This window comes from Canis lupus, chromosome 2 (genome assembly GCF_011100685.1).
Source record: "Canis lupus familiaris isolate Mischka breed German Shepherd chromosome 2, alternate assembly UU_Cfam_GSD_1.0, whole genome shotgun sequence".
Classification (NCBI taxonomy): Eukaryota; Metazoa; Chordata; class Mammalia; order Carnivora; family Canidae; genus Canis; species Canis lupus.
In genome coordinates this window covers 46,551,229-46,575,256 of record NC_049223.1, presented here as the reverse complement: position 1 = coordinate 46,575,256, position 24,028 = coordinate 46,551,229, and the positions used below count along the sequence as shown (strand labels likewise).

The 24,028-nt window shown below is 42.8% G+C and overlaps 1 protein-coding gene and 1 long non-coding RNA gene across 2 annotated transcripts in view; one reads left to right on the top strand and one right to left on the bottom strand.

Moving 5' to 3' along the window:
* Positions 1 to 9,085: 9,085 nt before the first annotated feature.
* On the bottom strand, positions 9,086 to 10,931 carry LOC100684644. The gene is made up of 3 exons (XR_005354995.1): positions 10,667 to 10,931; positions 10,204 to 10,316; positions 9,086 to 10,116 (listed from the first exon to the last, which is right to left on the bottom strand). It is a non-coding gene; the product is annotated as an uncharacterized LOC100684644 (long non-coding RNA).
* Positions 10,932 to 11,176: 245 nt separating this feature from the next.
* Positions 11,177 to 24,028, top strand: part of DEPDC1B (DEP domain containing 1B) — an 82,125-nt gene continuing 69,273 nt past the window's right edge. The window contains exons 1-2 of the mRNA XM_038530677.1: positions 11,177 to 11,288; positions 20,253 to 20,518. Coding sequence (XP_038386605.1) covers positions 11,241 to 11,288; positions 20,253 to 20,518 — 314 coding nt within the window. The 5' untranslated portion in view covers positions 11,177 to 11,240. The remainder of the gene's footprint in view (positions 11,289 to 20,252; positions 20,519 to 24,028) is intronic.

Here is a 24,028-nt window from a genome sequence, read left to right as displayed (position 1 = left end):
TGTGTCTCTCATGAGTAAATAAAATAAAACCTTTAAAAAAAAACGTAAAAGGAATGGTAGAATTAGAAAATTGCTATTTATGGGGTGCCCGGAAATCTTACCAGTTGAGTGGCTGCCTTTGGCTCAGGACGTGATCCCGGGGTCCTGGGTTCAGTCCCACATCGGGCTCCCTGCAGGGAACTTGCTTCTCCCTCTGCCTATGTCTCTCTCTCATGAATGAATAAATAAAATCTTTAGGAAAAAAAAAAAAAGAAAATTGCTATTTGCAACAACTGTTATAATAACTGATTACCAGTGGATGTTAAAACCATTGGATATAAGCTTGTTGGGGAACAGGCTATTCATATGGTCTCATCGATTCACCCTACAGATTATTTATTTATTAAGTATGAAGGAAAAGGATACCTTCAAAATGAAGAGTTCAGGTGGGTGCCACCTTAACTAAGTGATTAAACTCTGCAGCAGAGATAATAGGACCAAATGACACGATCTTCCTGATATGATGCAATTGGAAGCATGCAATCTCATCAACATGGTGTTCTTGCTAAATATTTAAGATGAATCTAATCACAAGGAAGCCTCATTGCTTTTGTCGTATTATGCAACACACTCTGGCCTTTGCAAATGTGTCAGTATCTTGTAAAAAGGAGGCAGACTATTCCAGAGCGTGATGAGTAAAAAGACAAGTAAATGCAGTGTGGGATCCTTAAAATAGGTAATTTCATTTTCTTCAAAAAGAAATTTTGAGATAGTTGGAGAGGTAAATGGTATTATGGTTAAGTAGAAAAATGCCCTTGTATTTAGGAGCTGCCTTTTGAACTCTGCGGGTTCAGCAGGGGAGGCTGGGGGTCAACAATTGATGAACATATGTGGAGAGTACGGAGGTGTCATTGGACTAATCTTTGAACTTTTTTCTGTAGGTTTGAAATATTTCCAAATAAAAGTCGAGGAGGTAAGTGTTAGGACAAGATGGCTGTAAGCCTGTTCACTAAGTAGGCTTGCTGGAACTTCTCTATGCCTAAATTGGACAGACTTGCCTTGTCCTACTCACCCCTGGAGAGCCACAGGTTTCTCCTAGCTCCTGTTCCCCGTGCGCCTTGCCACAGGGCCTATTATCATAAAATTCATGGTTCACGGGAGCAGAACAGATTTAATCAACTTTGTTGGCAAGCAGATCCCAAAGAAAACCCAGTAGGGCCTGAGCCAGGCTTGCTGTTTCACTTCCTAAACTCACTGTTCAGAGAAGTTCCATGGCCAGAAATATGCTTCTAGGGCAGTGGTTCTCAAACTAGACTGCACATTAGAATCTCCTGAAAATCCGATGCCCAGGCTGTTCAGTCTCAGGACAATTTAAAAACAACGTATATGAAAAGGAATCCAGACATCAAGAGTTTTTTGCTGTTAGTTTTTTTTTTTTTTTTAAAGATTTTATTTGTTTATTTGAGAGAGAGCAGGAGCAGGAAGAGAGGCAGAGGGACAAGCAGGCTTCCTGCGGAGCAGGGAGCCTGATGACGGGCTGATCCCAGGATCCTGAGATCACGACCTGAGCTGAAGGCAGACGCTTAACCATTTAACTGTCTGAGCCACCCAGGTGCCCCCAGGCATTAGTGGTTTTTGAAGCTTCCCAAGTGATTCCAATGCAGAGACAAGTTTGAGAACCACTACCCTAAAGAAGTCTATGTGGAAATAGTATTAAGTGAGGATCGGAGTATTCACTGGGGTCCCCAGATTATGATAGGATATAGGCTTAGAAGGCAAAAACTTATTAGCTTCATGAGCTATTTTGTAGACCTCATAGGATTTTTTGCATAGACAATCATGTTATCTAGAAATAAAAACTGTTTTAGTTATTCTTTCTAAACTGGATGCTTTTTATTTCTTTTTCTTGCCTCATTACACTCACTAGTTAGACTCTCCAGTACAATGCTGAATAAAAATCAGACATCCTTCTCTTGTTCCTGATCTTAAGGAGAAAGTGTTCACTCTTTCACTATTAATCATAATGTTAGCTGTAGGATGTTCGTAGATTCTTATTAAGTTGAGAAAACTCCCTTCTGTTCTCTGGTTTGTTGTGATGTGTGTGTGTGTGTGTGTGTGTGTGTGTGTGTGTGCATGTGTGTGTTTAAAATCAGGAATGGATGTTGGATGTGGTCAAATGCTTTTTTCTTTTCCCTTATTTAAAAAAAGAACTTTTAAAAATAGAAATTTCCAACATAACAAAAGTACATAGAATAGTAATAGGAGCCTTCATGTCCCCATCATCAAGCTAGGTAGAAATGCAAATTCTCAGGCCCCCCAAAAGTCTTACAGAATAGAAACTCTGGGAGGAGGGTCCAGTAATCTGTGGATTAACAGGTCCTCTGAGTGGCTCTGATGCATGCCAAAGTTCTACAACCACTGCCCTAGAAGACCAAGGAGGCTTTGAAAAGATAACTATAATACAAATATCATGTCTAAAACTTTAAACTGCAATTCCTGGTTATCTGTAAATATCTGTTCAGTGTTCCAACTCCCAATTATCTCTTAATTGTTTTTCAAATGCTTTCATTTTTATTATTTTTACAGTTGGCTGAATTATAGTTCAAATAATGTCCATGCAGTGTGATTAGTTCATGTGTCCCTTAAATCTCTTATGGGTTCTTCCTCCATCCTCTACTCTCCCCCTTCCCTGCAGTTGCAAACACCTGCTCATTATAGACTCTCCCGAATTCCAGATTTTGCTGGTTGCATCCCCCCATAGTCTCCCATCCTCTGCATTTCCTGAAAATTGGTAGCTGGGTCATAATAATAAGGTGTGGTCAGGTTTAGGTTCTATTTGGGGGACAGGAGGCAAGAATACTTGGTCAATGGAATTGCTGTCCTTGTCTCTTTAAAAAACTCCTGGCCGAGACTTGGTTCTAGGTCTGTGCATTGCAGATCTGTAGTTACTCTAGGTTCTGCTCAAGCCTGTTTCATTGTACCTCCTCTGCTCTCATCTCCTTGGGTTCTTTACTTTTCTTGACCCAGTTTGGAGACCTGACTTGACACTGCTTATGGCCTTTATTGAACATTCCTTTAGGATGCTACTTCTGATAGCTTCTTCAGCTTTGAGCATAGAACCCACAGGAGGCATTCCCTGCTGTAATGCTGCCCAGGCCCTCAGGACACTTCTTGGAGGGCCTGCAGAACCCTACCTGTGGTTGTCAGCTGGCGTGTGGGAGAGGATCAGATGATAGCATTTCTGTGGTTGATCCTCTTGTCCCTTTTCCCCAGAGCAGCTACTTACATGAGCCTGGAGTCAGGAGTGGTATCTGTGTTTTCATAAGTTTTGAAGGTTCCAAAGTGTGGACACGCTTGGAGGAGCCACTTCAGAGTGAAATCTACACCACGGACACTCACTCTCCTGTTCCCTCCTTGGAGCTGGAATCAAAACATTGTCCTATTGTTGATTCCAGGTGCAGCCCAGCCAGAGATTTTTTCAGAAGAGAGCTAGATAAGAAAATGTGGTCAAACAGGTTTGAATGTCTAGAAATTCTCTCTTTAAATGAAAGGAGAAAGTCACAAATGGTATATCCAGTGAAGCTGGAAACTGAGTGCTGAGGGGGTTTTTTGTTTTTGTTTTTTTAAGATTTTATTTATTATTATTATTATTATTTTTTTTTTTTTTTTTGAGAGAGAGAGTACACAAGTGACGGGTGGGCAGCAGGGAGAGGGAGAAGTAGGCTCTCAGCTCAGCAGGGAACCCAACGTAGGACTCTATCCCAGGACCCTGAGCCGAAGGCAGACACTTAACCAAGTGGCCCACCCAGGTGCCCCTGAATGCTGTGTTTTATCCACTAAATGAAATCCTTTGATCCCTTCCCTCTCCACTTTCACAGCTGGTGCTTGGGTTACCTTGTACATGGACTAAATTCCTAGTATGTGACTTGGCTCATGTTCACTCTTTGGTGTGGGGTAAACTCCTTGTTACTTTTTTTTTCTTATATAGCCAAAGACTCATGACAGTTATTCTTGGGGTGCGGAGACCAGAGCAGGTGTAAGAATGTCTACTCAGGAGCTGTCCCTGTTTGGTTTCTTGATTGGAGTGCTGGTTGCAAGGGTTCCCTTTGTGAAAATTCCTCAAACCCTCTCCAGATCATGGGTGTGCTTTTGTCTATATAGGTTACAACCAATGAAAAGTTAAGAGAGAGAAGGAAGGAAGGAAGGAAGGAAGGAAGGAAGGAAGGAAGGAAGGAAGGAAGGAAGAAAGGAAGGAAGGAAGGAAGGGGAAAGGCATCTGTGTTGGGAATGAACAAGAGAAAAATATGAAATAGAAAATAATCATTGTTGGCAGGGGCAAATGCTTAAAATGGTTTTTAAAAATATATATCCCAGCTAGTTTCAGTTTCTTAACTCTGAAAGAGAAGAAGAGCGGCAGTGTTGTAGGCAGACACAATAACCATTGTTGCCTTTGTAAGCCCTTCCAGATAGCTCAGCGGGCATGGACAGCCGGCCCCAACCCCAACTCACAGGCCTCCCTTGTTCCTCAGCAGCTCCCGCCACGCCCTCCCGCTTCACCCCTGCTCTGGCTGAGCAGGGCTCCCCTGGCCCGCTCCTCACTCTCTGGGCTCCTGTGTTTGTCTGTGGTGCAAGGGCCTTGGCTTTCAGGACCCTCTGCTGCTGCTGTAGGAAATACCCCATTAAAGATCTTACCTTGGGGGGGCAAGCCCTGCCCCTGCTTACAGGTGTGTGGCAGTGAGACCCGGCAGTAGTGTTTCCTGAAAGTTCGGCACATTTTCCCCCTTCCTCTACTTTTTTTTTTTTTTAAACTGAGTTCTTTTTGGCTGTATTAACTAAATTTGCTATTTCACAGGCTATTTGCGATGAATCTTTTAAAAATGCAGATGATGTCATCCTGGTTTGAAGATTTTTCTCCTTCCTTCCTTCCTTCCTTCCTTCCTTCCTTCCTTCCTTCCTTCCTTCCTTCCTTCCTTCCTTCCTTTCTTTCTTTCTTTCTTTCTTTCTTTCTTTCTTTCTTTCTTTCTTTCTTTCTTCTTTCTTTCTTTTCTTCTTCTTCTTCTTCTTCTTCTTCTTCTTCTTCTTCTTCTTCTTCTTCTTTCTTCTTCTTCTTTCTTCAAGATTCTATTTGTTTATTCATGAGAGACACACGAAGAGAGGCAGAGACACAGGCAGAGGGAGAAGCAGGTTCCCTGCGGGGAGCCCGATGCAGGACTCAATTCCAGGACCCTGGGATCAAGACCTGAGCCAAAGGCAGACACTCAACTACTGAGCCTACAGGTGCCCCTATAGATTTTTCTTAAAAGTGAGCTTAGGTTCTATGGGTCAAGACAGTTTATCTGCTGATACTGGAGTTTATTATTCGGCTATTTGGGAGTTACCCAAAAGTTCAGTAACATGCATTGATCTGTAATTCTGCTGAGGCTAATGTTGGACTCTGGTGCCTTTGGCAGTAAAATGGAAGAGAAGGTCTCTGAAGGATGTCCAGAGCTTAAGCCTTACAGAGAGGGAACCAAGAATGGGGCCAGCTCCTAATCAAGGTGTCACCAGCTCAGGGCAGGCTGGGGACATATGGTAAGTGAAGTGGCAGGAGTGGGTAGGGAAGCCTAGATTCAGGGATGAAGCAGCGGGATTGAGGGCCAGAGAGACAGGTCAGTCAGAGTTGTAAGTTCAAAGGGCTGATATGGGATAGTGGAGAAGCCACCATCTGTTTGCTCTCTATTTTTTTATTCCTCACAGTCCTCACATACCTCTAGGGCTCCAGCTCACCCACTTCTGTCTCCCCTGCCCTTTTGATCTAATATTTTCAACCACAAGTCATCTCTATTTGGATGTTTCACTGCCAGTCAAATGCTGCACCTCCAAACCCCAACTTCTCTTGCAAAGCCTTTGGTGTCTAGGAGGAACAGGTCCAATGACTCAGGTGAATCCTCAAATGCTAGTAAATATTTTCCCCGTAACGTGCATAAACATGAAGAGTAGAGAATGTCAAGGGCGTATTGGGGGTGGGGAGAATCCTGGTGGTTGCCCGGGCTCACCTCCAAGCAGAATGACACACTCTTGCATATCAGCCTCGAGGGTGGGAGTTTTAAGGTTTTGTCTCATCAAAATTAGAAATCTGGGCAAGTCATGGATTCTGGAGTCACTGGTAAGGAGTCAAACCATAAAAACAACCCTATGGAATATAGATACCTGTAGGTACCTCTGTGGATAGAATCCATACAACTGAATTTTATTTTATTTTATTTTTTAGATTTTATTCATTTATTTGTCAGAGAGAGCACAAGCAGGGGGAGTGGCAGGCAGAGGGAGAGGGAGAAGCAGGCTCCCTGCTGAGCATGGAGCCTGACTCAGGGGGCTCAATCCCAGGAACCCAGGATCAAGACCTGAGCCCAAGGCAGATGCCCAACTGACTGAGCCACCGAGGCATCCCCATAAAACTGAATTTTAAGCAAGCTACTGTGGTGATTCTTATGAAGAGTCAAATCTCTTCTCTTTGTTCCTTCTTGCTTACCCAGATAAATCCTGTTTCACTGGTGGCTGATGGTCCAGTCTTTCTGCCAGTCTTCTAGGTGACATTTAGAGGCACATTTGGCTTTTTCCTCTCTCTCATCCTTATAGCTAACCATTCATTAAGTACTGACATTTCTACTATCCCCTCTCCTACCATGTGCTACATGTAGTGCATTTATTGAAAGCTTGTGTATACAAGATATATCAGTTATCTATTGTCATATAAAAATTACAATACATTGAATGATTAAAAACAATATTGATAGGGACGCCTGGGTGGCTCAGCAGTTGAGCATCTGCCTTTGGCTCAAGGTGTGATCTTGGGTATAGGGTTCGAGTCCCATATTGGGCTCCCTGTGAGGAGCCTGCTTCTCTCTCTGTTTCTGCCTCTCTCTCTGTGTCTCTCATGAATAAATAAAGAAAATCTTTTTAAAACCCTCCCAAAAATGATACTGATCTATTAGCTTACAGTTCAGTAGGTCAGAAGGCTGGAGTGGGGTGGCTGTGCTCTCTGTTCAGATGTCAGAAGCCTAAAATCAAGACCTCCACCAGGCTAAGTTCCCCAGCAGAAGCTCTGGGGGAAAAAATCTGCTTCCATGTTCATTCACGGTAAAGAATTCAGTTCCACTTCGAATCTCTGACTTCTGCAACCAACTGGAGAAAACTCTCTTCTTAAAGGGCTCATGTGATTAACTCAGGCTCATCTAGATAATCTCCCTATACCAAGGTCAGTTGATTTGGAACCTTAATATCATAGGCAAATTCTCTTTGCTGCAGTACCTGAGGTCATGTTTGACAGAAAAAAATAGGAAGAGGAGTATGTACAATCGGCCTGGGAATCATGGACACTACCTTGGAATTCTGCTCACCTGCACAAGGGAAGTAGAATTCTAAGAAATCTGCATGTATTTTCTTAAATAAGTCTTTCAATAGCCCTATGAAGCAGATACCATTTTCTGTTTTTTTCAAGATTTTATTTCTTTAATTGACAGAGAGAAAGAGAGAGCAAGCACAAGCAGGGGAAGCAGTAGGCAGAGGGAGAAGGAGAAGCAGGCTCCCCACAGAGCAGGAAGCCCAATGTGGGGCTCCATCTCAGGACCCTGGGATCATGACCTAAGCCAAGGGCAGATGCTTAGCTGACTGAGCCACCCAGGTGCTCCTATTTCCTTTTTTTTTCTTTAATTAAAAACTGACACACAGGAGAAGAGTCTTGCCCAAGCTTTCATAGCTGTGTTCATAATGCTCTGCTGCTCCTGGATTTTCAGCTCTGCGTTCATTCAATGATCTTCTAAATGGCTTTCCTGTCTCCACGATCTTCTTCTCTGAATTGATCTGATATTCCTTGGCCAGACCAATGTTAGTTAATTTTTTTTTCTTTTTGTCATCCAATGGCTTTCCTAGAAATAAAGTATTATACTTAGCTATGGCAACAAAGAGGCACTGTCAGGATGTGGGAGAAAATAAACCTATACCCAAATATGAGAATCCAGTCAGCTATATCCTTGGCAAAGCTTTTATTATGCTAACTTTGAACTGTAATGGTTTGACTGTGAAGTGGCAAGAGCGGGGTATGTGTGTGTGTGATTTTAACACAAGACATCACGTATGGATTGTGTTTCCTCAGACTCAAAAGGGAGGAGCCGGTATGAATAATTGTTTTTAAAAAAAGACAAAACAGAATAGTAGGTTCAGTGGCAAATTGTATAGGTTATATTGAAAATATAAATGTTAGCTATTATAGTGCAGAGTCTATGCATGTAAGACATACACTTAGAGACAGAATGAATTGATCTTTAGGAGATAAATAACTTATAAAGCTTAGTTTTACTTGCTCATCCATTTATTCTTTCAACAAGTACTTGCTGAAAGGCACTATGTGCCAAGCCGTGTATCAACCACATTTATTGTTTTCTCCTAGGGTATTTCAAGCTTCTGAACTGGTTTTCCTGCTTTCACTCCACACCTACCCCCATTCCAGTCCATTACCCACACAGTGGCCAGAGCGGTACTTTAAAAAAACCTACTGAGATCTTGACACGCTCTCAAAACTTTCTAAAACATTTTCAACCAATTTGGAGTAAAAGCCAAATCCCTTGACCCATAATGTGACCTAAAGAGCTCTTCTCTTTGTGTCCAAACCCATCCCCCCCACCCCTTTCACTCACTCTACTCCAGCGAACACAGGCCTCCTTTCCATGTTCCCCAGATGTGACAATCATGTGTTCACGTCAGACTTTAACATGGGCCATTATTCCATCAGCTTAGAAGGTCTTCCCCTAGACAGCTACTCCTTTATTTGACTCAGATTGTTTGCTCAAATTTCCCTGGCCACCTGAGCCAAAATAACATCCCTGTCTCCACCATCCTCTCCTTTTTCTTCTTCTAGTTTTCTTTCTGACACTCAATTACTGCCTGATAAATTATATATATTTTTATGTGTATAGTTGGCTTGCTGCCTCCTCCCCCTACTAGGATGTCAGCTTCTGGGAACAGGGACTTTGTCTTTTCTCCTGAAATAATATTCCAGTGACTGGAACAGTGCCCAGCACATTGTAGGAACTCATGCATATCGAATAAGTGAATGAATGCATGTAAATCTCTATTTTTTGCGGTATTTATTTTTTAAATGCTGAAATAAAAATGAGTTAACAATTTCGATGAAATAGCATGGTGTTACATTTTCCAAATATCTTTAGCCTTTCTTCATTGACCGTATCTCCAAAGAATATGATGCCCCTATTAGTAAAGAGTATTAATATAGTTTTGGGGCGGGGGAGGGGGGGAGAGGAACATTTCCCAGTAGAGCAGTGATAATACAGACCAATAGCTCTGGAACTCAAGTCACAGGATTTTACAACTTTTAAGAACCTCAGCACATGGACTGTCTTCATGACTTCAATGCCAAGGAACACAGCTGAATGCAGTTGCAGTACAATCTAAATGGCCAAAGTCCAACGTAAGCAGTCAGTGATGTGGGTTTCAGCAGAGGAGTTCTTTCAAAATGACCCATCCAACTGGCTGGGAGACCTTTCAGGCAGTAGAAGGATTGAATGTGACAGTCAGGAACTCTCTTGGCAGTGAAGGCCTTGCTCCCAACCACTCCCTACTCAGTGATTGAGAAACACAATTTCCAACCCCGTAATACACTTGATGCCTATGCTGCTTTTTGCTCCACAGCTGGGCATTTCCTAATGTCAGTGGCAAGTCAGCTGGTGATGGTGAAATTGCCAGTACTCAATACCTTATAAAGATGTTCTGAGGCTGAGTCAAAGCTTCTACAGGATCCTGTTGGCCTTGCACTTAAACATGGTTGAGAAGAATGTGCACAGAAATTTCCCAATCATTTTTATGTGATGCTGAAAGACTGGTAGCTTATCAGCAGCCAAATTTAAAGTACATTCGCGAAGACGGTGGCCTCAGATGTGTAGATCATTTGGAGATACCATTTTCCAGTAAAAGGAATTATCTTGTCTGTATCTCACGATGGACTCTTGAGAAAATGCTCAGGAAGCAAGGCCTGGCGTTTTGTTTCAAATCCCGGTTCCACAGTCGTGGCTGGTGGTGACAGGCCCCAGATGGAAAAGGTTCTGAAGTCATTTTCTTCTTCCTCTTGTGCCCCATTGGAATCTTTTGAAAAAGGATTCATTCGTTGAAGGCACAAATTATCTTTATATTGTCTTTACTGCTTTTTCTGATTGAAAAAGTAATACATACCTGTCATTTCAGAATTTGGGGAGGGGGCTTTCTAAAATGCAGTTAAATAGGAGGGGTGTTATGAAGTTGGGAGTCTGGTCTTCTACCCAGATATTTAAAAAGACTTCATTTATCTGAGAGAGAGAGAGAGAAAGAGGGGGAGCTTGCAGAGCTGGGGGGTGGGTGGGAAGGGGCCAAGACAGCAGAGGCAGAGGGAGAAGCAGCCCCCAAGACCCTGCTATCATGACCCCAGCAAAAGGTAGCCACTTCACTGAGCCACCCAGGCGCCCCTGACCCAGGTTTCTATGATGATAGCTTATCCTGGGTATTCACTGAGGTGACCAAATAGCAAGCCTCCCCCTCCCCCCGCCTCAAATTTGAACTCTGAACTCGAGTTGCAGGTGTAGACCTCATTTATCCCTTGTAACAACAGCAAATCAGACCAGCGGTTCCCAGGAGGAAAATCCTGAGCAGTAAAACAGACCTAGCGCCATGGCAAAGCACAGAAGTTGTCAGGCTGCCATAAAACACAGAATTCAAGAGGTGGAGGACTCTACCGAAAGGACAAAAAAAGGGACGCAGAATCCGGGCTCCTGTGCAGCTGCGTGGTGCACTCCCGGGAGCCCAGGGCCCGCCCCCAAGCTTCAGGGTCGTCCCCTTGGAGAGGCCGTCGCTCGCTTCATTTCCCTGCCCGCCCGTCCCAACCGACTGGCAGCACCGGCCTGGGTGCAGCGGACGTGGGATCCCACCACCCGGGCCGCCCTTCCCGTCACCAGCTCGCACACCCGCGTCCACCCGGTGGCCGAGGGGGCGCAGGCCGGGGGGGGTGGGGGGCGGAGGGTCAGGCGGCCCAGGGTCTGCCCCGCGCCGCGCTGAGGCCCCGCCCCCGCCCACCGGGCCCCGCCCCCGCCCACCGGGCCCCGCCCCGCCCGCCGGGCCCCGTCACGTGCCGCCGCGCCGCCCAATCAGCGCCCGCAGCGCTCGGGCTCGCGATTCAAACTGCGGCGCGGGGCTCGGCGCTGGGGCGGCCGCCGCCGCCGCCGCCGCGGGTACCGGCCATGGAGCACCGCCTCGTGGGCCCCGGGCCGTACCGGGCCACCAAGCTGGTGAGTGGGCGCGCGGGGCCTGGGCCAAGGCGAACTGGGCCGCGCTCGCCCCCCGCGGGGCCCGGGTTTGGAGGCGCGACCTGCGTCGCCCAGGGCGGCCCGTTGTCTGCACGATGCACGAGAAGGGCTGCCGGGTCTGGAGCTCGGCACGTCGTGGGTGCGGGCAGCTTCGTCCCCCAGACGTCGGCCTGGTTCTGGGCAGCGAGGGATGCCTTCCGATTTAAAGCGCCCGGAAGTCAGGGTGACCCCACCCCACCCCCACCCCGTCCCGCCCCCGCCCCCGCCCCGACCCCCACCCCCGCCCCCACCCCCACCCCCTTTGTCCTCTGGTAGCGAACGCCGGCCGCCGGGAGCGGAAAGCCCCAGGCCGTAACCTCAGGGCTCCCCCCTCCCCCCTGCCCCCTCCACCCCGCCCCCCGCCAGGCAGGGCGTGCTGCCTCCGTCCCGAGGGCCACGGTGGTGACCCCGAGGTGCCCTCCTCCTACCGCAGCCCAGCAGTGGGGGGGCCTGGCCGCCCTTCCGGCCCGGGCGGTCCCGGTTCTGTCCCCGCTTCCTAACCCAGCGGTTAAGCCCAGGGAGGTTGTGAAAGAGTCCGGACAGACCCCGGGGCCCAGGTGCTGCGCTCTCCCCTGGGAGCTGGGCTCTTCAGGGTTCTGAGGCGCAGTGGATTTCTTTGCGACCTGGAGCAGGTCATTCCAGTGATTTGCTGTTTCAGAGGGTCGCTGTAGAGGAGTTACGTGGTGACGGTTTGGCAATGCCAGTGACCACTCGCAGGTTCCTAGAGGCTTTTCTGTGGACGCCTGCTGGTAATTTGGGAGGAAGGGACCTGGCTCCTGGGTCTGTTACCACCTCTGGCCACCTCCCATTTGGGAAGGTGTTCTGTGCACCCTAACGGACATCCAGGAAAAGATAGGAACGAGGTGGGAGGAGTTACTGCACTCCTCTTTGCAAAACCATCTACGTAGCACAGGCACTCAGAAGGATTCATTCATTAAAAAAAAACAAAAAAAAACCACAACTGGACAAATATAAATTTAGCTTTTCCTTTGGGCAAGCTCTAAGATGGTGCTGACAGGGAACAAATAGAGGGGCTTTTTAAACAATAGTGTCTTCATATCTACTTCCACTTCACAGGTGCTTCTATCGTTTGAAACCATCTGGGATCAGGGCTGTTGGTAGGTCCGTCTTGAGGGATGATAGAGCGATTTGCTTCATCAGGGACTTTCAAAAACGTAGCTCTCCTTTGTGGAGGGAAAAAACACATCCCTCTCTCCCAAATTCACACCACTTATGCAAGGGAAACAGCAGCTCAGGATCTTGGGGTAACTAGTTCTCATCCTTCTTGCTTTAAACTAAAAAAAGTTACACCATAATCGGAATGGTTTTTAATCTGATTCACTGGATTGTATGAATCACTACTTTTCATAGATGCATAATACCTATATAATAACTGCTTCATTCTGATTCATGTTAAGATTTCATCAAAGGAGTTTTTTTGTTTGTTTGTTTTTTTTTAAGATTTTATTTGAGAGAGAGAGCATGCACACAAGCAGGGGAAGATAGAGACACAGAGGGAGAGGGAGAAGCAGACCTTGCTGAGCAGGGAGCCCAGTCCAGGCTCCATCCCAGGGTCCTGGGATCATGACCTGAGTGGAAGGCAAATGCTTGACTGACTGAGCCACCCAGGTGCCCCTTATCAGAGGAATTTATACAGAAACGTGTTCTTTGTCTTCCCGAAGCCATCAGCCCTCAAGAAGTGATACTCAAGTCAAGTTTGGCCAAGACTCATCAAGTTAAGCAGGAAATTTAATTATGTGAATAATTAACGAAAGCTCCTCAATTTTACCAGAATTTCCTAGGTAGTGGGTTCAGTTGTCAGATTTATTCTGTTTGTGACCCTTTATCTTAAACTAAGATTTTTGAAAGCACAGAAAACAATAGGAAATTCTTTTCAAAAAGTGAAACTTCCTGCTTTATCAGTGAGACCTGTCATCATTGTAGATGCTCTAACCTCATTATAAAATTTATAAATGTTTCCCAGAGCATAATTCAGTTGTGCCTTAAAACTTTTCCCAGGTAAATCACAAAGTTTGTGATTAGTCCTCTCTTTTCTTATCTTCCCCAGCTCACCTTTCCATCTCCCTCTCCCCACTTATCATTTCCCCCTTGTCCCAACATCACCCTCAACCCAGTCTTCAGAAAAAGCTTGGGAAAATCTATTAGCATATAAAGAGCAGGCCTTTACTTCCTCCTTTCATGACTCCTTACTTTTTCAAAATATGTACAGCTCCATTTTCTAAAGTACCAAAGTCTTATCTGCAAATAACATTTTATGGACTAGGTGAGTTGTTTTTGTTTTTGTTTTTTTTTGTCTAGGTGAGTTTTTATGCCAGAAATCAAATGGCAGACTCTAAGTCATTAGATGGTGAATATGGAAGTTGATTAGCAACTCACGCATCTTCACTGAAATAGCTTTCACTTTTGTAACCCACATATAAATACAGGTTGGCCCTTGAACAATGGGGGGTTTAGGAGTGCCCACCCATGCGCAGCTGAAAAATCCATGTATAACTTTTTGACTCCCCCAGAGCTTAACTACAAACAGCTTACTCTTCACTGCAAGCCTTACTGATAACATAAACAATTATCACATAATTTGTATGTTGTATTATATACTGTATTCTTATAACAAGCTAGAGGAAACAATGCTATTAGGAAAATTGTAAGGCAGAGAAAATATGTTGACAGTATGGTGCTGTATTTTTTTTTTTTTTTAAGATTTTATTTATTCATGAGAGACACAGAGCGAGAGGCAGAGGAGACACAGGCCGAGGGAGAAGTAGGCTTCATGCAGGAGCCTGATGTGGGACTCCATCCCGGGTCTCCAGGACCACACCCTGGGCTGAAGGGAAGCGCTAACTAAACCGCTGAGCTGCCCAGGGGTCCCACTGTGCTGTATTTATCAACAAAAATCTGCATACAAAGTGGAGCTATGTGGTTTCAACACCTGCTCAAGGGTCAACTGTAGTTCATCATTTTAATGGAGGAATGGGAAGGGAAATTGCTTTTATAAAAACTGCTTTAATCTACCGATTCTTTGAACTTAATTCTGAGTTACCTATACCATCTGATGTAAGTGGTAAACTTTAAAACACTTAGAACTGTCATTGAATCTGAGAACTAGAATGGACATGAACGATTGTCTAGTTCAGTTTCTTGAGGCCTAAAGGGGTGAACTGGCTTAATGAGGTTTGTCTTGCTCCAGCGTCTGTAGCAAGTACAGCTAGATGTAGAGTTTGGTTGTCTCTGCTACCAGGCCAGGTGCTATATCATTATAGGACCATTGTCAAAATATTTTGGTACTAAGAAGGAAGGAAATGGAATAAATATCCTGGAGAAAAGAACGGGAAGCACATTTCAACACTCAGTGCTGTATTTTGTCTCGTGATGTGAAGTAAAAACAATTTCATGATTCCTTATTTCAGATCCCTAGTTTAAGGGATAGGTAAGTAAAACAACAACAAAAACGTTTTTAAATCACAAACAATTGTGTTTGTTCCCTTTGCTATAAAGATTATCTCTTCAGGGGCACCTGGGTGACTCGGTTAAATGTCTGCCTTGGCCTCCTGGCTCAGCGTAGAGCCTCCTTCTCCCTTTACTCCCAGCTTGTGCTGTATTTATCTCAAATAAATAAAATCTTAAAAAAAAAGTCTATTCAAATAATATGTTGTGGGAAAAAAAATCACTTTCTCAAGCTCTGTCTTGTTCTTTGTTGGCATACAATATTTTCCTTCTAAGTATGACTTAGAATTTTGAATTATTTTACAAGTAATGTAATTCTTCTTTCTTGACATAGTAGCCAAATAACAACATAACTATTTTTGGAAATATGTGGAAACAGAGACTATGTTTTAGAATTGTAAATTGTTTTATGGATCAAGTAAATATAATCCATAATGATAAATGCCATTAATAATCAACAGAAATAAAAAACATCAACAGAAATAAATAGAAAACTCATTTTATAAATATTTTAAGAGATATGAGCTTTGATAAAGATGTCTTAGTAGAAAATATCTATTGTGAAATGAAAATCAGCTATCAGCAGGATCAGTGAAAACCCAATCATAATAGATTTTTTTTCTGTGTGTAGAATGCATTGAATGAGAAGTTCATACTGAAGAGGAAAAGTATGAGAATTCAAAAGAGATTGTAGATGACCTTGACTATCAGAGATTTGAACTTAGTATTAACTGACTATAATCATAATGTTGTAGTATTGCTTAGGAAGATGGAAACAGCTCAGTGGGATAAAAAGGAGAGTTTAGAACAGAATCAAGAAAGATACTATATAAGGTAACAATATTTCAATTCATTGATAAAAGGGTGACATAATTGGCTCTCCATTTGGAATAAAATAAAGTTAGAGATGTCCTCCTCCCACCATAAAAAATTCTAGTTGAAGATTCAAATATTTTTAAAAAATCCCTATAAAATATTAAAAGAAAACTTTGACAAATATTTTTAATACCTCTCGATGTGGAAATCTCCAGCTTCCTTCCCTTAAAGGAGGAAAGTGTGAAGCTATAAAGAAAATAAAGATATATTTGTTTCATAAACATCATCATTATCAACAAAATCTTCATATAACTAGAGACCACCTAAACAAATTGATAAGCCAGGAGAAAATATTTCTAATATATTTTTAAAAGGATTGATATTCCGTATTTATTCACTCAGTACACTTTTAGGAGACACATTATACCATATGACAGGCACTGTCCTCAGTTGTGGGGATGCTGAACTGAGCAAAATAGAGTAACTTTCCTGACTTCTATGCATTTTGACTTAAATGCTAGATTTAAACATTAAAAAAAATTGATTAAAAAAAGGGAGAGACAACCCAATAGAAAAATATCACGTCTCAGATGAATAAATGAGAATTACTGAAGATGAATTTAGGAACATGCAAACAAAATATAGAGATAATCATTTCTTGACTACAGATTGGCAGAAATGAGAATGATAAGTGTCTGGTGATGGCCAGTGATAAAGCAGCATGCTCTTATATTGCTGGTGGGACTGTGAATTGTTATATCTGATTTAAATATGGTGATAATCTTTAGAAATCCATTCTATCAAAAATAAAAGCTTTGGTCCTTTAGGTTATTTATGTATTTATTTTGAGAGAGACACACATACACACACACATGTGTGTGCAAGCAGGGAAAAGGGAGACGGACAAGGACAAGCCAACTCCATGCAGAGCATGGAGCCTGACCCCACTTGAGGTGGGGCTTGGTCTCAGGACTCTAAGATCATGACCTGAGGTGAAATCAAGAGTCAAATACTTAACCGACTGAGTCACAAGGTGCCCCATGGTCCTTTAGGCTTTTAGAGTAATATTTTAAGACCACAAAGTGGAAACAGATACATGCCCATAAGTTAGAAAATGGTTGAGTAAATTATGGAATTTATTCATTCATAAGAATGGGCTAGATCTACAGGTATTGACACAGAAAGACATCTGTGGTGTGTTCTGTGCAAAAATAAGTTGGGTAATGTGTACAATAGAATTGATCTCATTTCTTCTTCTTCTTCTTTTTAAGATTTTATTTTTTTATTCATGAGGACACAGAGAAGCAGAGACACAGGCAGAGGGAGAAGCAGGCTCCCTTGAGGGGAGTCCGATGTGGGACTTGATCCCAGGACTCTGGGATCATGACCTGAGTTAAAGGCAGAAGCTCAACCACTGAGCCACCCGGGAGTCCCTTGATCTCATTTTTTAAAAAAGGAAGCAAACAACAATAGTAATAATAACACATATCTAAAAAAGGGAAAAATTCTATATGTGTGTGTATATGTTTAATAGGTATGTGAGATTGGGGAGAGACAGGGCAGGCTCTTTTATGTTTGCTTCTGCATTTAATTTGTTACAATGTATATTACTTACCTAATTAAATAAAGGAACTACTCACTAGTTGGGAGTTAATTAATAGGCATATTTACTTCTGTTTTGAAATATTGGATCCCAAGGACCCTTGTCTTCATTATCTTTACTAGGTAGTGTGTAAAGTACTGTGCATTAAGTTTAACTAATAATGATTATGGTAATTCAGTCAACGTAAAATGTATGAAAAAAATTTTTTTTTAAGATTTTTAAAATTTATTCATGAGACACAGAGAGAGAGAGGCAGAGACATAGGCAGAGGGAGAAGCAAGTTCTCCCAGGGGGCCTGACTCAGGACTCGATCCCAGAACACTGGGATCATGACCTGAGCCAAAGGCAGATGCTCAACTACTGAGCCACCCAGGTGACCCTGAAAATCTTTTTTATTAACTCTACTTCCCCACTCCTAACATGCTTGATCAGGACTAACATGAAGGGTATGTGTCAGCAGAGATTAAAACAACAATGGTTAAAAACACATGGAGATGGTTTAAAACTGTGTTTATAGGTAGAGGTGGTATAATGAAATGAGTACAACTTAGCGAGTTTTCATGTGAGCACCCCCATGTAACTGACACCCATATCTAGAGATGCAACATGCCTAAGACTCCATAGGTAGCCCTTGCCTTTCTCGGTCTTGACCTCTGTACAAACTAACCACTGTTAGGATTCCTAATACCGTGGATTAGTTTTGCCTGCTTTTTAACTTTATGTAAGTGGAATCATACAGCCACCCAGGAGCCCCATGGAATTATATAGTTTTTACTTTTATTCTGGCCTTGTTATATCAAGATTACAATTTATTTTTGATACTCATTTATGTTAATGCATGTGGCAGTAGTTCATTTTTATTGCTACTATGCAGTATTCCATTGCATGAATAAGTCACTTTTTTTTTTTTTTTTTGGAGAGAGTTGGAGAGAGAGAGAGTGAGCAAGCATGAATGGGGTAGGGGCAGAGGGAGAAAGAGAATCCCAAGCAGCTGAGCGTGGAGCCCAACTTCGGGTTCACTCAGGACCCTGAGATCATGACCTTTTGTAGAGGTTGCCAGCCTGTTTTCCAAAGCGCTTGTACTGATTTCTGATCCCTCCAGCAATGTATGAGATTTCCAGTTGCTCCCCATTCTCACCAGCATTTAGTGTTGCCTGTCTTTTTCATTAGAGCCATTTGTAGGCATGTAGTGGTATTGCATTGTGGATTTCTTTAGCATTTCATTTCTAACTAATAAGGTTGAATATTTTTGCATATATTATGGTAAATTTGAGGATCTTTTTTTGTGAAATGCCTGTTCAAGTCATTTTCCATTTTTTTCCTATAGAAGTTTTTGTTCCTTTTTTTTTTTTTTTTTTTTTTTTTTTTTTTTTTAAGATTTGATCTATTTATTCATGAGAGATGCAGAGGGAGAGAGGCAGACACACAGGCAGAGGGAGAAGCAGGCTCCACGCTGGGAGCCTGGACTCAATCCCAGTTCTCCAGGATCAGGCCCTGGGCTGAAGGTGGCGCAAGAGCCACCCTGCTGCCCTTGTCTATTCCTTTTTTTTTTTTTTTTTTTTTTTGTCTATTCCTTCTTGATTTAAGTTTTTTGTTCTCTTGTTTTAGAAATTCTAGTTAAATGTTATCCTGCAGTGGCTTGCCTTGTTTCTTTTGTGTTTTTAAGATGTTAAAAACTGTTTAAATCTGGACCAACTTAATTTGGAGAATGGCATAGAGCAGTGTCAAATGAAGTAGAAAGATTAGTATATACATAAGGCAAAACGATATTTGAATTTGGCTAGGAGAAAGACATGATTCAGAATCAGAGTGTAATTAAATCGCATCAAGTTAGAAGGTAGTTCAAGAAAGTAGAGAAAGTGAAAGACCAATTAAGCATTTGCTTGTTGAATCCCTTCCATGTGTTGGGCACTGTGCCCCATGGCCAGGTTGCGTGCTTGCACACATGTGGCTTTGGTCCTGCAAGCCTCTGGTGTTGTGTAGAAGAGAAGTGGATAATAGTTGCAGAGGAGGCTGGGCAGGAGGAGGGATGAAGAGAAACCTGGAAGAAAAGGCCTGATCAGAAGGGAAAACAAGGAGCCAGAAGGGGGAAAAAAACACAAAGAATATACCAAGATCAGAACTGGAATTGTTAGAAAAAGATTTTCTGATATCAGTAGGAAGAGAAGTGAAAAGTAAAGATTGTGCAATGATCACCTGAAAGAGAAGAGTGGGAGAAGGGGAGAATGGTTTATGAGCATAAGACCATGAGTTTCCAGGATTTTTAGGAGGGCTGGCAGGAAGCCTAGGGTCCAAAAAAGATGCTGGTGTAATTATGTAGGAAGGATACCATATGTGAACATTTCATTTAATCTAGGGAAGGCTGATGAAGGGGTGGATGTCTAGTTTTATTTTTTTTAAATAGGAAAATATTTTGCAGAATTTTAAAACATGTTTTGACATCAGACACTATGTCTTGTACATCTCTCTTTTTCTCCTTATAATGCTTTTCATGTAATAAACAGTACATATTTGCTGAATGAGGTGAAATCATAATAAACATAGGGCTTCAAGAAGTGAATTACACAGCACTGGGCTCAGTTTTACCCATGGTTTTGATCATTTGTTTCTTAATAATGTAAGAATCCATTAAGTTCACATAATGGAACAACTTGATGGTAAAATCTCCTTAAATACTCACTGAATGAATGAGTAGAATACATTTTTAAAAGTTATTTTTTTAATTTTGAGTGAGAAGGTTGTAAATAAAAGATTATCAAGGCTTGGGGCACCTGCGTGGCCCCATTGGTTTAGCAAACAACTCTTGATCTCAGCTCAGATCTTAACCTCAGGGTCTCAAGTTCATGCCCCACCTTGGGCTCCACGCTGGGCATGGAACTAATTTAAAAAAAATTCAAGGGTCTGTCACCGAGGCAGTCTTTTCATTGGAAGAAATGCATTCGTTGTTTTAAATATTTGGGATGTAATAACCTTTAAAAAAAAATCCGTTCATTCCTGAATGTTCTTCTCCCTTTCCTCCCCAGTGGAATGAAACGGTGGAGCTTTTCCGCACCAGGATGCCCTTACGGAAACATCGCTGTCGTTTCAAGAGTTATGATCGTTGCTTCACAGCGGCAGAGGCCGTGGATTGGCTGCATGAGTTGCTGAGATGCAGTCAGAACTTTGGCCCCGAGGTGACCCGCAAACAGACGGTCCAGCTGCTGAAAAAATTCCTCAAGAATCATGTTATTGAAGACATCAAGGGAAAATGGGGTCAGGAAGATTTTGAAGACAATCGTCACTTGTATAGGTAACGGTGACGAGTAAACTCGAGGGGGGTGGGAATTTGGGGAGGGAGACTGCATCTGGCCAGTCTCTGGAAACTTCCTCACATGGAAGACTCTCTCTTGTCCAGTGGTGTGATGCTCCTACTTGGGATTTGTTGAGTGAGGAACTCCATGTGTGGTTATAGTAAAGCCTATTGCAATGGTCTGGGGTCTGTAGAGCGTGCCCTTGCCTTGTGCACACCGGCCAGGATGGCTCCAGTACTTCTCGAAGATCTCAGAGGGTGAAAGGGCAGCTCTGGGTTGGGCCTTTCTAGCAGTGAGAAGGGGTGTATTCGGGAGTCAGTGGCCGAATGGGTCTGATCTTTAAGCGGATCTCAGGGCCTGTATGAAGAGCTGTACTAGAATTCTCTGATGTCCCTGATGAACCCCAGGCATGTATGTCTGCTTTTCTCCAAATGTTTCTGTTCATGTTTTAGTGATATTTTGTGATTGGACATTTACCACCTGATCATCCAAGGAAAGAATTCATGTTTTTCTGCTTAGACTTTCCTTTTCCCTACATGTTAGGCTGTTTCATTGCTGGAGGTAGAGGGGACCTCCCTAAGCTTCAGGGACGGGGACAATATTAAAGAGGAATGAAGCTGCACTGTCCTGAAAAGAGGAGTGTGCGGTTATCGACAGAGAGGCCCACCAGAGGGCTGAGAAGCAGGGGGGATTAAAAGAAGACGTGGAGAATATGGACCCTTAACATTTGCTTTCTTTTCTTCTGAAAGAAAAATGAGGGATGTCTGGGTGGCTCAGTAGTTGAGCATCTGCCTTTGGCCGAGGGCTTGATCCTGAGGTCCTGGGATTGAGTCCCACATCGTGCTCTCCACAGGGAGCCTGATTCTCCCTCTGCCTGTGTCTCTGCCTCTTTCTCTGTATCTCTCATGAATAAATAAATAAAATCTTAAAAAAGAGAAAGAAAAAGAAAAATGAGGAATGTTCTTACAACACATTTAGTAAGGCAGTTTGGGGCCACTAAAACCCATGGTTTTGAGCAGAGAAAACCATCTATTCCTACCCGAACTATTTTTTTGAGTCCTTTGTGGACTAGCTGCTGCAAAAGGTTGCAGGGCAATGTGAGGGTGGCCACCAGCACCAAGGCTAAGACCAGACATTGCTGCATGTTTAGCTTCGGACTTCTTTTTTTTTTTTTTTTTTTTTAAAGATTTTATTTATTTATTCATGATAGACATAGAGAGAGAGAGGCAGAGACACAGGCAGAGGGAGAAGCAGGCTTCATGCTTGGAGCCCGATGCGGGACTCGATCCCAGATCCCAGGACCACACCCTGGACCAAAGGCAGGCGCTAAACCGCTGAGCAACCCAGGGATCCCCAGCTTCGGACTTCTTTATAGAATTTCATTGACAATATCTGGCTTCCAGATATAAGGATTGTCATCGGGGTAATTAGTTGTCTCTCCATTTGGCGGTTATTTCTGGCTGGCTTGCTCATCCAACTTTTAATTAGGATCTTGGGTGATCTTAGCTTATTCTGAGACCGTAGTGCTTGTTAGCGTCAGGCAGTGGAAACTCTAGCCCTGGTTCTGCATGCCATGCTTCATTGGGAATTCGTAAGTGATTATTTCTCTTGGGAAACTGTAATTGCTTGTACCCCATCACAACTTAGCTAGAACACTTCTAAAAGATTCTCTGGATGAGTAATTTCCAATCTGTTCTATTGTGACCTTAAGTGGTGTAATATCCATTGTGCCCCAGGAGGCTTCCAGAGTCCTCAGGAGAGTAAAATCGGAGCATGTTGTAGGAGCCGACCATCCAGCGCTGACTGTCTGAGCATGCTTCGTGTCACTATGAAGACTTCATCGTGTGTCCCCCTTTAAAACATCAGGTGCACAAGCACATTACATTTGTCCATTAAATAATATTTTTCCCTTTATATTCCTAATACCTGTGAATCATAATCATATTTTCTTCCATTGTTTGCCATCTGAAAACTCAGAGCTTTCCATTTTCCTGGGTAGCAGTTCTATGAGTTAACTACCAATGTTTGCTAATTTCTTAGATTAATCTGGGATGAACTCTATTTAGATATGTAGAATCATTTTTAAGGAGCATGTGCCTTGAATGGAGAATGAGCTAATGAGCATGGAGGCAGCTGTTGGACGCATGCAGCTTCGGGACTGGTTCTCAGGATCCTCACAGCTGTGTGCCAGGGCTCTGGGAAGAGTAGGGAACATGCTTCTAAATATCAAGCTTTATGAATGGGGGGCCTTTATAAGTAGTATCAAGGAGGCTGGAATGGGAAGCCAAGTGCTCTTGCTGCAGGTAAGGAACTAACATATTCAAGGACCAGTGATGTGCTCTTTTGTCACATTATTGTCATTTAATGCAACATCGGTTGATACAGTGTGTTATCCTGGTTTTAAAGATTAGGAAGTTAATAAGGCCAAAGTTATTAACTTCTCCAAAGTCTCTCCGCTAGTAGTAGAAGAGTCAGGATTGGAATTGAGATGCCTGTGTCTGACGCCTGTGTTCTTATGGTGTGCTAGATCACCTCCATTTCCTTCACACGAGGTTGACTTAATTAATTAAATAAATCAGTGATTGAATGAGTTAACACACAATAATAAACAAGAAATATTTGGCCTGGCCAACATGTGTTTGAATGTTTATAGAATTCCTAAATTATTTTAAGTCCTAGGTAATACATGAAATGATCAGGACTGTGTTCAAGGAAGTTGTCAAATAAAGGAAGTAAGGTAAATATAATCAACCAAAGCACTTATAAATATAGCAGGGGGTGGGTGGTTTCTTGGGTCTGTGAGTTAGAGAAAGTTACATGAAATACCAAAGGCTCTTAGAACATTTTTTAAAGATAGAAAATAGACACACACACACACACACACACACACACACACAGCATATGTTGGAGAATTTTGTAACAAATTATGAGCTAAGCTTTTATTTTGGAACGTGTCCAATCTTATTTCTAGTTTTAGAAGACTGTGTGTCATGTTTCTTCTGTGACTACATTTACATTTGTTAACTGTGATTTTTTTTCCCTCAAGAATCAAAGAGATAAGTATAGATAATAGAGTGAATTTTAGTATTTAAGAAAGGAAAGATCCTAATATCTAAATGTCCGTAAATCAGAGATGTTGCAGAGAAGTGCCTAGAACTAGTTACTGAACCACCTGAACCACGTCCTTCCTGTTTCTAATGCCAGTGTCTGGAAAGAGTTCTGAATTTGCTGCTACTGAAAACTCTTGTAGTAGATTTCACTAAAAGGTCTACATGGTTGAGCCAGCTGCTGTCATCTGCGTCGAACAAAGTTTCCTGGCCCTACACTTCTGATAAGGAGAGGCAGTTATATATATTTGTAAAAGACGTTTCAGTTTATGAAGCAGTTTCCCTTCCATGATCTCATTTGATCTTCATGGCAACCCAGGGAGCTGGACAGGGTGGATATTTCCTCCAAAGAGAACCAGATGCTTTTCTCTTTGAAACATCTCAACCATGGGATGCCTGGGT